The sequence below is a fragment of the Mizuhopecten yessoensis genome, unplaced genomic scaffold (assembly GCF_002113885.1).
Source record: "Mizuhopecten yessoensis strain PY_sf001 unplaced genomic scaffold, ASM211388v2 scaffold7269, whole genome shotgun sequence".
NCBI lineage: Eukaryota > Metazoa > Mollusca > Bivalvia > Pectinida > Pectinidae > Mizuhopecten > Mizuhopecten yessoensis.
In genome coordinates this window covers 690,855-707,542 of record NW_018406963.1, presented here as the reverse complement: position 1 = coordinate 707,542, position 16,688 = coordinate 690,855, and the positions used below count along the sequence as shown (strand labels likewise).

Here is a 16,688-nt window from a genome sequence, read left to right as displayed (position 1 = left end):
TGGCATTGATGGGAATATACAATAACATATTTCTGTTAGCATTCGTATGTTTGTGTTGTAGTAAGACGTAAACAAGAGACCGATTGGCCATAAAGGTCACCTGGGGTGTAATATGATAGTGTAGTTGTTGTGATGATGTGACATAAACGAATAGCTCCCTAAAGGCCCCTCATGTGTCATTTTGATGACGGTTTCCCTGACAAAATGATATTGGGGGTTGACCAATAAGTGTAGCCGGGATTTTTTTGGAAAAACTGAAATAATCAAGTAATTCATTATAATATACGACGTTCTATCTTCTCCAAAGAGGTTATGAAATTCAAAAATTTGATAAAGCATCTTAAGTTCTTTGCATTCATGAAGAGAATTCGGTTCAATGTTGTCATTTTAGTCAATTTAACCCTATACTGGTACCCCGCCCCTCAAGCCCGAGGGGTAAATCCTGGTGTTAGCTTTCATACCTTAAGATTGCATTCTTTGATAATAATTCCAACCAAGTTTGAACTATTTCCCATTGAATATAGACAAACTATACAACACAGTGTTTCCCACTAATATACACTATAGTAAACTTAACCTCCACTCCTGGACGGGACGAGGATGTGTAACCCGGGAGTAATGAATTCTACAGTTTTTCCTTTCCTTTCATTAAGTATATTTGATTCAAGCATATATTGGTCTGTAAAAAGAATCTCCCTATGAAAAAAAGATCAACGTTTATTAGTAAGCAAATATCTTTTTATTTAATGGCAGTGTATGGGGGTTTCCATTTTAGTGTAAAATCGATATCTATATTTATTTCACATTCATACGTTTTGACATCCGCGAAATCAAAGGGTTCAGCCGTCAATACGTTTATTTTTTTCTGTACCCCTGCAATATATATTTTCAAAATTAAAGACATTATGCGGCACCTTGTGGATAATACAAGTAGACTAGTCCTATGTCTTAAATGAAGATCAGATGAATCTCGCAGCAGCGTAACAGTAAACATGACCGACTTTGAAGCTTGGTGTATTTACACTTGTATCGAAGCGGAACCCTTGTACCTGATGATTTATTGACGATATTATGTCCTTGAGTATAAACCAATACCAAACTTAACTGTGAATCACAGACAAGATGAAGTAAACTTAATATTTTCTTCCATTTACAATTAAAACAATCAATTTTACTTCGCTACTCAGAGTATGTTTTAGCATTAGGATTTTATAACTAGATATGTCATATTTACCAATAAATTACTTAGCAAATGATTTGTACTTCACTTTAAGTTTAACACCTGTCGGTGTTGTTTTATCTTTATTTCTAACTCTGAGCTGGAAATATCGGTGATTATACCTAAATTAAGTCTCACCTACTAAGATATTTATTTTACCTTAACACGTTATGTTAAATTAACATAACATAGGATTTGTATTTTGTGTAGAAAACGCTCTTTGATCATTTGATGTCGCTTCTAGAATGTGTGAGTTGTATGATGCTTTTCGTTTTGATTCGATGTCTCCTCAAGTCCCGGAATTTTGGATTTTGTTCTTGTGTATTGATGCTATGGTATATTGTAAGGTATTTATTGTTTATTCTTGATCTAGGACAATGGCGATTTAGAACAATAACTTACCTTGGTTTGATTCGTTCTCCTTGAATTTTCTATTTTTATACCGAAGATAATCTTTTACATAATTACATTTGCATGAATCATACCTACATACCTACTTCTTGTTAATTATAGTTTTGAAACATTACAGCAAATGTCAAACTACTACATATCATACTAAGAAATACAATGATTCATTCAAACGATTATTTCTTACTTCGTATTGAAAATTATATATGCAAACCGATAATTATATTACCAAATCACATTTGCATAAATAATCCGATGTACAATCTGGACAAAACCCATTCAAAGGAAATGCAAAATGTGTCCTTTCTAGAATGCATGACGTTATATAAACGTTTAACGGGTGTCCTATATAAAGCTTGTATAATTGAACAACACAACTCTTTTCCTAAAGATCCCCGTACCACTGCCAAAACTGTAACTAAGTATTGGAAACTTGTTTTTCCGGCATGACTATAGCTTTGTTAAATCATTTCTAGAAAGAAAACCATACCTTACAGGTCTTTTATGAGAATTAATAAGGATGAAATAGTTAAGACTATTATATATACCTTCCCTCTGACCAGTTTAGTTACCTGGTCATCGGAAGGTTCATAGCCCGACTGTTATATCCAAACGAAAGTTAAGGGGAGGGGGTACTGTATATAGGAAAAACCATAGTGCAGTGGAACAGGGATCCTTAACATCAATCATTTGTGTATACAAATTGGAAGGTCAATAATGGCGAATCATCTGCTTTTCGCTATTAGCCCGAATAAAGATAATATTTTAGAATATTATTTATAGATCTTATTAATACAACATTTTAGATAAACAGCTGATTATTTGGCATCGAATATATCACCGGGTGGTGATGCAAAAATAGTAACATAACTGTGCGGGACCAAATAAAAAATCGTCACTTTCAGCTTTGACGCCAATTTTGCTGTGAGGTTGGGATAACAGATATTTCCGTCAAAGTCTTAACGATTATCAATTGAAGATACCACGTTAACAATTTTTTATAACACGATTCATTTTGTACAGAAAATTAAATAATACAAAGTCGCTTCGCCAGACAAGTTTATATATTTACATTAAATACAAAAAAGTGTAGAAAACGAAATAAAATACATTTAGAGAACTTAATCCACAGGCTCTAATGTCTACATGTGATTTGTTAGAAGATTTTAGTACACTAGCATATCGTTTTAATATTTCCTGAACATGACTTTTGTTGGTATTCAATGTCTATTTTGAAGAAAATTCACGTTATTATTTACTCACGGAAGTTATATGTTTATCACCTAACGTCATCGCCAACAAATCTTTATATATACGACAACCTAACCTTACGAAGCATTGCATGCTTTGTTATCAATAACAAAATAAATAAATAAAAAGGAATATGTATACAAATATAAATTATTATAAAGCCATTGAAATTATATTAAAGCTAAACCAACAACATTAGATTATATTGTTCAGAGCTAATACTACGTACAATGTACATTTAATTATATTATACAAAAAAATGACAAATTACAAATACGTCATCAGAAAGTCAAAACTGATCTTCTCAGTTTAAAGATCAATGCCTGCTTTTGAAAGCCCGTTGCTCACGTAGAAAAATGAAAAATGGAAACACCCCTCCACTTAGCCCACAAAATATACAAAGTTATCACTGTTGATGGAGCTAGGAGCTAAAATGTTCCTAAAACTATTACATCAACGTGTCGCATTCCATTGCTATTACATAGGACATGCTACAGGGCCCAGTATTGTTTTATTTCTATCACTATTATAAGCAGAAGTGGCGAGTATAGCGTTTCCATTCAGGCACAAACAACATCAACGAGAGGCAACAAAGCAACTTAATACTGTGTACCGTAAAGATTTGGTGATATTTATATTTTCGCTTTTAATAGCGAATAAAGTCAAGTTTAAATTCAAATGCACAACTGATACCTACTCATACACACGTCAACAATGTACATATAGGACGTATTTGTCCTTTTGTAAAATATTGGCGAAAATTCATTGATCCACATCAAATGCTTGCAAAATTGTACAAGGAAAAGATATCTGAATGTTGGTTTAAATATAACCATGTACCTATACTGTAAACAAGTTTATTACCACCTTGGTAATCTCTCCGTTGTTATTTTTCAAAATCGCTGAATTATCATTATCATTATATTAAATAAATGCTATACAAAATAATTATATGATTAATGCATGTAGAATTGAAACATGCTAGATTTCAAAAAATAGGAGTACACTTAAAGTAGTGAATTTACAGTATATGTAAAGAATTTTTGCAATATATATATATGCTGTCAGGCATGCAAGGGTGTAGGTGTGTATGTGTGTATGTGTGTTGGATGTACTTATATAATATGTAGTAGTTTGTACCTGTATGTGAGTGTATGTGTGTACAATTATGTTTGGTTTGCATGACTCGTGTAATATTTTCATCATCTCGAATGTGTGTTTACTTTATTTATAAATACATTGCATGTAGTTAATTTTCACACGATTTTACACTGTTTATATTTTTGTGTATGTATAAAGGTTTAAATCGGTAGATACATTCGTATTTGTACATTATTTATTCCCCCACACATTCTTGTTGAGTTATTCCAAATTACACATAATTGTGGTTTTTTCAGTAGCATAAATTCGGTTTATCTTGTTTTAATTTGAGCAAATTATGGCGATCTCAAATCAATAAAGCAGGATTTTGGCATATAAATGGATTTAAAAATATAAATATACTGTCAATATTTCAATATGAACAGAAAGAATGGTTTGGGTAATTCAATATACCATTTCGATCTAATCAAATATTATTATTATTGTAATGAATGGGAATGAAAGAATGAATGATTTGGAGTTTGAGAGAAGATATGAAAAAGTAAGAAAGAATGAAGGAAAAGAGACTCCCTAGCTTAGCATAAAAATGATACACACGTTTGCCTTGTGATTGTATATAACATTACTCAGTAAGCGTTCATTTTATTATATTGTACCCTTATTCAATAAAAAAAACCTGCCTGCACCAATGTTATGTACACCAAAATAAAAGTAGTAGGGTTAAAATAATAGCACATTATAACCTCAACATATACATAAGTATACTACCAACTACGTCACATTCACTCTCATCTGGGCACAAACGAATTAACACATTTTCCGGCTACCTTATAATAACATACCGTTATACTGTACCGTCATTTTAGTTGTCACGTGTTTACACATATTGGTTTTTTCCTGCTGTCCGAAATTCTGACATTTCAGATTTAAAATTATAATACAATACTAATTGTCAAAACATCCTAATCAGTCATGTTGATCTGTTATCTTGATTCTTTACTTCCGTCATACATTCCTAGTAAAACTGTCTAGTCATCCATTTAACACTAGCGTTATGACATACTAATGAGGCATTTTGTAGTGTCACCTTCATAACTTAGTACAATTATTGTCTGGCAATCCGAATTATACATATCGCTGATGCCCTATTTATACATCGGAACATGTGTGATCTAGCTGCTGATGTTCCCGGCACAAATGACTGAATAACTGGAACAATCGTAAAAATAAAATGTCAATCCTTACCCAAAAACTCTACCTTCAAAGTAGAGCGAGCGGATAATTGACATCTGGATTGACAGGACTCTGCAGTAATATTATCAAATTCGTTGATTGTCTTTCTTATATTACATGTTATCATATCATCGTCATACTCATACATGCTTTTTGATAAACTGTTGTTTTTCTTGATCTGAAACATTTTCCAAAATTCAAAAGTTGGCAGGGTAACGTAGTTTCCCTACTTGTTACATTGCTTGATGTAAGCCTCGAGTTTGGGCTCTGACAGTTGTCTAACCCTTTCCCCCGCCTCTTCAAGAAGCTCCGGCGACAGCGAACCGGAACTAGAGAGCAGGAGCCTTACGATACAGAGGCGATGTGACGGTTTGCATTTCTTTTCAAGAATTTCGGTCAAGCATTGTTTCGACACCTCCCCTCCACATTTGAGAAGACGTGCAATTACGCGTATATCCCCTAGCTTTACAGCACTGAATAACGCATCGTTCTTTTCATCAGTGTCCCATCGTCTTGCATTAAGTATGAATTGGACTGCTGGAAGTCGATCTGAGGGTATCCATTTTTTATGGATTGCGTTTTGTAGGCTTTTATCGGCGAACTCTGCTCCCTTTTCATGAAACATTGTCATGAGTTGATAATGACCAACCTCTAAAGATTTTGTCAGTGCATTGTTTATTTGTTCTTTGTTGTAGTGACGTGATTCCATTATATAAGTTACAAGATCATATGGATCGTATCCTATATTTTTATTCATCGTTCCGTACTCCAAACTGTTGTCACCGAAATTGGCCCCGTGGGTATGTAGGTACAATATCACCTCGCTGTACCCCAGTCTAACAGCTTTGTCTAACGCCCTCGTCAGCAACTCATCGGACCAGTCTTGCGATTCCCGCACCAGACGGACCATTTTTAGTCTATCGTAGCTTTGATAGTTTCGGTTGTTGTCCATGGAATTCGATAAGCCATCGTTGTCACAGGAAATCCCCAGCTCGCCAATAAGATGCTCAACAATGTCTGTGCAACCTTCTCGAATTTCTTTATTTAAGACTAAAGATAGATCATCACCCATTCCATTGTCTTTAAACACCTCAACAACCATCTTCTTAAACTGCTCGATCTCTTGCAATTTTAGAAGAACATCTCTGGTCGGAGCTTCTGATATGCTCTCCACAGCATTAAGGATTGCTAGTATTGAAAGGCCATTTGTTTCACATGCAAAATGAGTGGCTTCGTTGAGCAGCATCCGTGACCAAGAACGAGCTTTTATAATATGATTCATGAGTTTGATCTGAACATGATGTGCAACCTTCCAACGAAGAACATTTAGAAGACTCGAATCATTGAACAATGCTCCTTGTTCGTTCAAGTATATAATAACGTCCGGCCTACAAATGACTATAGCCTCGTGAAGTGCATCGCTCAGCTGGTCAACTGACCATTCTCTAGACTCTTTTACAAACGTTACGATTTTCAGTCTCTCACAGGGCCTTCTAACAGCTGCTAATAAAGCCTCACTGTGAAAATGTCCCCCTTTCTGTTTCAGAAACTGGACGGTGTCGAATGACCCCGAATCTAATGCAGCATTCATTGCTTCAGTAATTTGACTTTCGGACCATTCGTTTTTCGAAAAAACATATGCAACTGGTTTAGGAACACGTTCTTCTTCCATATATGGAATATAGTTCATAATAGTCTGCAGAAGCACTTGATCGGGAGTAAGAGTGTCTGTACACTTATGATGTCGATCATACTCCCTTTTAGATACATTAACCAACGCATCTTCCGCAAACCCTGTTCCATCTTTGAAAAGGACTTTTATAGTAGCATGTGTACCAGTGCGCACGGCTGCGTCAAGAACACGACCAAGTTGTGCACGTGTCCAAGATGTTGTGTTAATGATGGTTTCAACAACACGCTCGACACCCATACACACTATCCCTGCCTTCCTAATGAAGTCGTCCAGGGATGGTTGTCCACCAACTTTGATAAGAATTTCTATTTGGTCCGTTTTGTTCAGATGGATGGCTTCAGAGAGCATTGATGTCAACTGTGCTTCATTAACATTTGATGAGAAAAGCAAGAACCGAAACATGTCCAAGTCACAATGATGTAACGCATATTGGACAACTGCCCCGTCGATTTTTCCAGCCATTTTTTTTATGGCAATAGCGTCACTTAACCTCTTGTGTTTTGTGTCAAGTATTGCTTTGATCAGACGATAATGATGATCTTTTAACTCCGGGGACTGAAAAATCGTATGTAGCGTGTCAAAATCCATTTCTTCAGCGGCAGTCTTCATCTCTTTGGTACTCATACTTGAGAGGTTGATATCTTTCGTGTTTACGTAAGTTTTCTGTTGAAGATACCGATTTCGTATCATGTTTACCTTGCACATGTTCGTACATTTTTGTAGCATTTCACGAATATGATCTGGTGTTTTGTCGTCAATGTGCTCACTGACTTCTGATTTTGTCCAGATATTCCTTGGCAATACTAACTCGGCTAGAGCCACATCTTGTGAACCAATTGCCATATGAAGATATTTCTCAGTTAAGAATGCCCCATTTTCAAGCAGAAATGACGTGGAAGCCCTGTTTTTATGTTCCAGTGAACGCCGTAATGTTCTCTGTAATGTTCTCGTAAAGAACAAAATACCGCTTTCCCTGACAATGAACTCGTCAACATTGAATTTGAAAAGAGACTTTAAGAAGAAAACATTGTTCGCACAAGATTCTAATAGACTTTTCGCGGAAGAAAAGTCATCACCTAAATGAGCTCTATGGAAAGCTTGCATGTCTCCACTTTTGTTGATATACTCGAAGAGATGATCTGCAAGCTCTTGATTTCGAAACCGGGGGAATGATTCTAGCGTTATTCCATCGAAAATGTTCCCTTCAATAATCATCTTGTAAATTCGCTTTACAAGGTGTCCAAAGCAATCAGTAGGAACATGCAAGGTACACATGTCTGTTTGATCAGTTTCAGAAACATCCAGCAGTTCCAATATCACGCGGTTGCTACATTTTTCAAGAATCAATTCTGGATTTTCTTTTCCAAATACAATACTAACACTGTCTGCAGTTGATTGATGCCCAAATGCAAACGCCGTGTTTTGTTTCGTAAGATATGTACGATCCAGAGCGTCTAGTCCGTTTTTAAGCAGAGTCAATACGTTGTCGGTCTGAGGGACGCCACAAACTTCTGCATAGAGTTTCAAAGTGTCATAATCTTGTGTTGACATTTTCAATCTATTCAGCTTTTTAACATCGACAGCTGCATCGTTTAAGAAACAATATACCAAAGCAAAGTATTTGTGTGGCTCTGTGGACTTCATTCTCACTATTTCTTCTGTAAGAATTCTATCAGGTTTCATAAAAAACTGTTCACCTTTCTCAAAAAATATATCATTGGTGAAGAAAAGCTTGCAAATCTGAGCAAAACCTAAAGAAATATTTGATGGAAAACCATGAACAGCGAAAACCGGAAGAAACACGCTAGACAGGACATCCTTGTCAACTTGTCTCTGACGAGAATGATTCTTGTAAATGTCTAAACGTTCACCCGAAGTCAATTTCTGGTCATCTGTCAAATCTACGGTTTTCTTTTCGGAAAGAATGTGGTCACTGGTCATTTCAGGTAATACCCCCGATTCCCGTCTGGCATCTTTAAGTATATGCGTGCGAGATGTTATAACCAAACAAACATTTTTCTCCAGTAAACAATCTAGTATTCTATCAAAGAATGGTTTCCAACCATTCAGAAGCCCAGTTTGATAATTTGTCTTCCCGAATATGTCATCTACAAACACAACGATATCATCTTTGTCAGTCACGACATCATTCCAGTCTTGGGAAATAGTCATGAGGACGGGTGTTTTGGGTTTGATATCTTTGTCAAGTGTACCGTCTCTCAACTGTTTACATATTTCCCTACCCAGAGTTGTCTTTCCCTCTCCCGTGACGCCAGCTATGACCACCATGTTGTAGTCCTTCAGACGCTTGACTACTGCTGCTACAGCTCCCTTCCTAGCCACCAGTAAATTGGCTGTTTCCTCGATGTGTCGTTTTAACATTACTTCAGTATTTTCTGGAAATAAATTGAAATGGAATTTCACAAATATTTGTTTTAATACGATTACATATGTATTCCTGTATTAATAATATAATTACAAAGTAGCTTAATGCATGCAAGTCAAACACAGAGAACCTTATTTTGCCTTTTGTGTTCTGTTGATGTAAAGTTGCTCAACGCAATTTTATAAAATGATGTTCAGGTATCGAGGTTTTATTTTCAAACGTTGATACGGTCAAAATGTGTACTCGTAACAAGGGATCAAAGATATTTTAGCAATAAGATGCAATATTTCCAGGACATTAGTAGAGATTGTTGAATCAAAAGTGGAACAATATCTTGACGTATTAGGTTATTTCTGTCATAACGAACAAGCACATCGGGAAGGCGCTTAGTAAAGGTCGTTGTTGCTAAGGATTAGACAGATCTTGCGTAAGAAAAATGTCTAAAATCTTCTATTCTGCAGTATTTATCACATCTGCCAATGGTTTGTGTCTTAAAGACCGCAAAGTATAAATAATTGTGACGCAGGGGAATTTACTCGACACAACTACCGTCAAGCTGAATGTTTGCGATGAATGGTTATTTATTTGACACAACTATCATCAGATAAAGACTTGTGATGCAGTTTTCGTTACTCGTCACACTTACCATCAGATGAAGATTTGTGATGAATGGTTGTATACTAGACACACCTTTCATCAGATAAAGACGAAATTGTAATGAATGTTCTAAACTCGACACAAATACCATCAGATAAAAACTTGTGACGAAATTTCACTTACTCTAAACAACGACCATCATATGAAGATTTGGGACAAAAGTATATTTACTCGACACATCTAACAACAGACAAGAGGCCCATGGGTTATGTAAAAACTGATGTTATCGATGTAATGGCAAATGAAAAAGGAATCATTTTGTAACAATCAAAGGTAACTTGAACTACATGTAATGCAAAAGTAGTGTGGAAGATCTTGGTAGTATATGTACTATGTACACAAAGTGGTTCTGTCAGTCAGCTGAATTTTGGTAAAACACATTAGGACCCTTCCATCTATGAAACATATTTGATTCTACCATATCTGGAACTTGAAAGAACATTTTTGGAACTTTGGTCAATTTGACCATTTTTGGACCTGCCCCTCAGGCCCCTGGGGGCTGGGGACCATATAGTTCACAATTACCTTATATTAAAATTGACCCCCTCTCCAGGGGGAAACCTGAGACCCCAGGGTCATGAAATTCGAAATTTTGGTAAAGCACCTGACAGTAAGACCATTCATTCTGGCCCCACCCATCAACCCCTGGGGGTCAGTCAGGGCTGATTTATGCATATCATCAAACTGCTATCCAATACTGATAATGCTAACCAGGTTTGAATTAATTCCAATGGAAATTAAGCAAATGCTGGTCCAAAATATGATTTCCCTATATAAACCATGGTAAAGTTTACCCCCTCCCCGGAGGGAAAAAATAGAGCCCAGGGTCATGAAAATCACCATCTTGGTAAAGCACCTTAAGACCCATCCTTCTATGAAGAGTATTTGATGGTACAATATCTGAGTCTTGAGGAGAAGATTTTGAAATTTCAGTCAATTCGATCCATTTTGGCCCCATCCATCAGCCCCTGGGGGTCAGCCAGGGCTGATTTGTGCATATCATCAAACTTTTATCCAATACTGATAATGCTTTCAAAGTTTGAATTAATTCCAATGGAAATTAAACAAATGTTGGTCCAAAATGTGATTTCCCTATATAAACTATAATAAAGTTTACCCCCTCCCCACAGGGAAACGTTAAAGCCCAGGGTCATGAAATTCAAAATTTTGGTAAAGCACATTAAGACCATTCAATCTGGCCCCACTCATCAACCACTGGAGGTCAATCAGGGCTGATTTGTGCATATCATCAAACTGCTATCCAATACTGATAATGCTAACCAAGTTTGAATTAATTCCAATGGAAATTAATCAAATGCTGATTGTACCATATATGGATCTTGAAAAGAAGAATTTTGAAACCCCTGGAGGCTGGGGACCATTAAATTCACAGATTTGGTTGACCTTCGGCCATGACAGTTTTCTGCAAAATTTCATTGAAATTGGTTCAGGGGTTTTAGAGAAGAAGTCGAACATGAGAATTGTTTACGGACGCACGACGGACGACGCATGACAAAAGGCGATCGCAGTAGGTGACTTGAGACTTTGTCTCAAGTGACCTAATAAAGACTTAATTGTGGTGAACGATTATTCACTCTACTCAACTACCATCAGAAAAAGAGAAAATTGTGATGAATGCTTCTTAACTCGAAACAAATACCATCAGATGAAGACTTGTGACGAAATTTCATTTACTCTGACCAACGACTATCACATGACCTGGGAAAAAAGAATACTTACTCGACACATCTAACATCAGATAAAAAATTAATTGTGATGGACGTTTATTGACTCTACTCAACTACCATCAGAAAAAGAATTGTGATGAAGGGTTATTTGTTAGATACATCTATATTTATTTGATTTTACCTTCAAGCAGAATTCTTTTGTCACTTTTCTTCCTCTGTTTTGGAATGTCCTCGTCTTCATTATCAGCGGTCTGGCCTGAAAGAAAAAGAAAACTCATATCCAATCGCCTATACAGTCTTATCCTTCGTCGGTGCTGATTTGTAAATTTGCCATTATTATTTTCTTATAATTATCCCTTTTGTTTATCGGTTACAATAATATGAATGTTATCAACAACGACGAATCATTACAAAAAAACCCGCTTCTTACTCAGTAATAGTTCACTGGCGCTCAACGATAATATTGAAAACGATTGCAATCAAATACAAATTGTTACATTTTTCTTTTACAGAAATGTAGAAAAATGTTTTATTTGAAGACTACATATATATAAACCAGTATGGATGATGGTCTGTTCTCCTGTGCATACAGCGTTTTTAACTTTCATATTTTAAAGAATATCTTAGCATATTTTACTTTAGAGCCACGATGAAATGCAGTTTACATTTTTACTTGTAACGCTTGGATTGTTTTAAATACTTTGCTACAACACAGTTGGAGTCAGATATAAATAACATGATACCTATATAAATGTTAATTTAGGGAATTTTCAAAAGTAGAACTTCATCCCAATGTTTTTAATGACAACATGTTACCTTCAGACGCATTTCTTTCAGGACTTTTCGGAACTCCTTTTTCCTCTTCCCTTTTCTTCTTTGGTTTGGTAACGCCATCGTCCTCATTGCCAGTTGGCGCTACTGTATAAAAACCAAAACATTAATTTATTATCACCTTCAAAAAGATTCATTACTTTAAAAATAGGTTATATCAAAGTTTTACTTTATACACAGTCAATGTACGTATTAAACGTGTCGCAACGTCTCAAGACCGGCCTGTCCCTTTGTCAAACTATGACTGATCGAGTGACGAAATTGTATATTTCATATGTAACCTACTCGACAAAGTGTGTATATATTCTCAATAAATAGGCGAAACTTCCCGGGTTCAGTAACATATGAAATATACAATTTCGTCACATCGTTGTATAGGTAAACAATACAAACATTCGCTCACTCAGCCATTGCAGTCGATCTTGAGACGTTGCGATGGTGAACCATCACAATGAAATATTAAATAGTTACATGGGTTCTATATACATATTGAGCTTTGTACCTATCTTTATATTCTCGAGCGATTAATCTGCACGGAGATACGAAAAAGAGATCACTTGCAAATTTAAATTATTCTTGAATATAAATTCCACAAATAAATATTCACTATCAACATTGTAAAAGATAATCACTTTACCACGAAACATTGTTTTACCTTTTTTACAGTAATGTTGAATTTTTTTTTATTCCCATGTATTCTCAAAAGACAAGATTGAATCTATACAAACCAGTATGAATTATAGTCTGTTCTCCTGTGCATACATTTTCAGCGTTTTTCACTTTCATATTCTCAACGCGGATCTCTTCATTATATTTTCTGTTGTCCTGGTAATTGACATTGACCACCACTGAAAGATGTGTCCAATATATATATATTAAAAGAAAATAGGATACAAACTCAACTTGAAAAACTCATTATCTTACATCTTCGACAATTAGCACAGCAAGATATTTATTGTGATATATATAGGTTATATGGAACAATTCAGTTCTGATATTAACTATCCAATGTTGAATCCACATTATCTACTGTTTTGCAAAAGTGTTTCATTACTTTACCTTGAGGTACAATGGTTGTTTTGGCAATTGCTCTGGAAAAAGGATCAGGTATTGCTACTGCGACTGCGTACTCGTCTGTTTGACTACTTCCTGTATTGGTGGGATTGCTGACAGGTAGAACAGATTCCATAAACTGGCTAATCCTGCCAGCCATGTTTGGGTCAGTGTTACTGTCTGTAATCGAATAACTAAACACATTCAAAAACTGTTTAAGATGTATTGCAAGGCTTACGATCAAATTACATTAATTTTCACTTGATATGTTCTATGTTTTGTTACTTGATGTGCATAAGAGTCCTTTAAAAAGGGTAGAGATTCTTAAGAATATCTCAACATATTTTACTTTAAAACCATGATAAACACAGTACTAAAGTATAATGCAGTATACATTTTTACTTGTAACGCGTGGATTATTTACTTTGCTACAACACTGTTGGAGTCAGGTATAAATAACATGATACCTATAACGATGTTGATTAAGGGAATTTTCAAAAATAGAACTTAGCTCTTGGTAATCCTTTTTACATACTAGCTTTATTCGCTGTATAAATGCAGTCCAGAGAGCATTTAGTCTAGGAAAATAAAAACATTTAACCAAAAGCTCCATTGAGAACTTTTAAGACAAACAATATATAGAATATATATCGCAACAAACGTACACATCGTGAGCGTGAATTATACTGAGTGTATATCTATGGTAACGATTTTAAATCTTATTTCGTTGTTGCTAATGATACCAGCTGATTTATATATACATATTTATAAATTTTACAACATTCGTCCGTGAAGGATGCTTTTAAAAATTGCAAAAATATAATTTACTTGTATAATGTATTATTTATTATATGTGTATTAATCATATTACTTTTTTTTCTCAAGAAACATTCTCCCGTCTGTGTAATGAAACCCCTGCATTACTGATACTTTAGAAACATGAAACTGAGCGTGTATTTGGCAGAAAAGAAAAAAAATCAAGAAGTTTTTCACAATATCTATCAGCTGGTCTAATGTCTTATCACTGTTTTAAAATTCGAAGAGTGGAGTCGTACGTACCGAGTGTAATGTTGATATCGTCATTGTCTTCCGTCTGTGCGTCTGCAAATGACTGTAAGGGAAAGCTTTTTATTAAAAAAAAAATGAAAATGTAGAAACAAGTACATGTCAACAAAAATATATAGAAAAATTACGGGTAACAATATGACTGGTTTCAATGCTGTTTAAAATGACTGGTAAGTACATTTTATGTGTAATGAAATGATATTGCTTCAGCTCTGTCAACATATTGTTTCAAGCTTAATATTTTGCATTGTTTAGACCAAGTCAATAGAGAATGAGAATGACTGTTCATTATATTTGTACATCTGCAATCCAATAATACCCGGAGATAGCAGGCTTCAACAAAATTCATTCAGTTTTGTATGAACAAATACCACACGTTTCGTAATTTAAGTCATAAAATTCAACGTACATGTTCATCTCCCTTTCCTGGTCCTGGACCTGGGTTCGGCTCTATGCCCTGTGCACGCAGGAGGAGACCAATGAATGTAACAGCCCCCTTGCTGTTTAATCCATCTTGTCGTATCAGGCCACCCCGAACACTGGCGATAGCTTTACACAGGTAGTCAATGTTTGACACAATACCCTTCACTGGTCGAGGCACAAACTGACCGACCCGTGAACGATACACTGCCAAATCCACGCCCATTGTCACCTTAAGTGAAACATATCATACTATACTATAAACAAATGTCAAGGTTCCATGGTAATTAATCGAAATAATGTGTATGAAAGAGAGCAATATAAATGATGTTGAGCTGTAAAAACGTTCAGTTTGGCTTTCCTTAACGGAACACAATAGTTAACCGGGCATTGAAATAATTTGCTTACCGGTTATGTCCTATATGAGGACAACAATCATAATGAAACTTTTAGTAAAATACGTACATAATTTTACATTTGCTATAGCAGAGAAAAAACGATTCAGTTGCAGGCAAATACTGCTTTTCAATTTATGTTTATATTGAACCATTATATATTTTTCTAGTTTATTTAAGAGATTCATATCTGATATCAGATACATTGACATGTGCTTGAACGATGTATTTATCACCCCTGATAATTGGGCATGGCATGTCTTAGTAGCCTTGCTAACAAGTCATTAAATAAAGGAAAACACCAGTCACGAACCCAAAAATACCCACAATTCCTGATAATGTTATTAATTAGTTATCGATTAAGGTTTAAAGAGTAATTTACCGTATGGTAGTAACACATACACCAGAAAGATATTCATTTAAATAAAATAAATGTATATAATCAGAAGTTGTCCCTTTGATATACTTTAGAGACAATTTTATTACAAAAAACATTTCCGCATAACCAAGCCCTATAAGGTATTGTCATGTTTTATTCTGTAATTGGACACAATTTAGGACTGTTTACAAATGTATTCAGTCTTGCAACGCTCTCAGACATACTGAAATTCTAAAAAAAACATAATGTTGTCAAACTCACCTTACGGGCTAGCTCCCCCCGCCTTGAAATCTGGCCAGCAGATTATACATACTTTTGTCGATATCCATTAATGAAGGTATGTGACATGGTGAAGGGTCAAGGTTACATTTGCGTTACTGGGAAATACCCTTAATTTTGTACTTTCGTTTTCGGTTTTAGATAAGCACATATCCAAAATAAATATTTTACCGGGGGTAATCAACTGGAATAAAATAAATGAAAAACACGGTAAAATTGACCGTGCAAAAAACTATTTATCTAAAGGGATAAAGGGTATAAAAGAAACATATTTTAGATATAACTTTTTAATGTCATTACCTCCCCTTATACCCGATATCATATTATTGATTAGATTACGTCACATTATTGTAACGTTATTTAAATAACTATCTGGAGATGTCTGCGAGACTTGAAAAAGTAAGCGTTTATCAACTGATATCCCTGGTTGATTTTTTCATCTCCATGGGTATGTTACAAAAATAAATTAAAAGTGTTAGTGTAATGACGAAATTATATTATTTGAAAATGACTCCATGTATTGATGAGAATATACAATATCATATTTCTGTTAGCATTCGTATGTTTGTGTTGTAGTTAGACGTAAAAAAGAGACCGATTGGCCATAAAGGTTACCTGGGGTGTAATATG

At 35.2% G+C, this 16,688-nt stretch overlaps 2 protein-coding genes across 3 annotated transcripts in view; both read right to left on the bottom strand.

The window, feature by feature from the left end:
* Positions 1-16,099, bottom strand: part of LOC110453318 — a 26,361-nt gene extending 10,262 nt beyond the window's left edge. The window contains exon 1 of the mRNA XM_021502218.1: positions 16,071-16,099. Within this exon, the coding sequence (XP_021357893.1) occupies positions 16,071-16,090 (20 nt within the window). The 5' untranslated portion in view covers positions 16,091-16,099. The remainder of the gene's footprint in view (positions 1-16,070) is intronic.
* Positions 3,970-16,125, bottom strand: LOC110453317. Of its 2 annotated transcripts, none has more exons than XM_021502215.1 (8): positions 16,041-16,125; positions 14,995-15,237; positions 14,580-14,631; positions 13,527-13,700; positions 13,196-13,315; positions 12,453-12,554; positions 11,818-11,892; positions 3,970-9,301 (listed from the first exon to the last, which is right to left on the bottom strand). In XM_021502215.1, the coding sequence occupies exons 2-8, from the start codon at positions 15,229-15,231 to the stop codon at positions 5,439-5,441; spliced, it is 4,623 nt and encodes a 1,540-aa protein (XP_021357890.1). In that variant the 5' UTR covers positions 15,232-15,237; positions 16,041-16,125; the 3' UTR covers positions 3,970-5,438. The 2 variants fall into 2 exon arrangements, with proteins under 2 accessions (XP_021357890.1, XP_021357892.1); XM_021502217.1 differs by having other exon boundaries at positions 12,453-12,551.
* Between the last annotated feature and the right edge of the window lie 563 nt (positions 16,126-16,688).

Bases quoted from the DNA above. Each gene is read 5' to 3' on its own strand.
- LOC110453317 (XM_021502215.1), bottom strand. From the start codon at position 15,231: ATGGGCGTGGATTTGGCAGTGTATCGTTCACGGGTCGGTCAGTTTGTG. The intron at 14,632-14,994 runs GTACGTTGAATT...TTTCCCTTACAG, and splicing joins CAGGAAAGGGAGATGAACAT to TCATTTGCAGACGCACAGAC. The intron at 13,316-13,526 runs GTAAAGTAATGA...CACATCTTTCAG, and splicing joins AACAACCATTGTACCTCAAG to TGGTGGTCAATGTCAATTAC.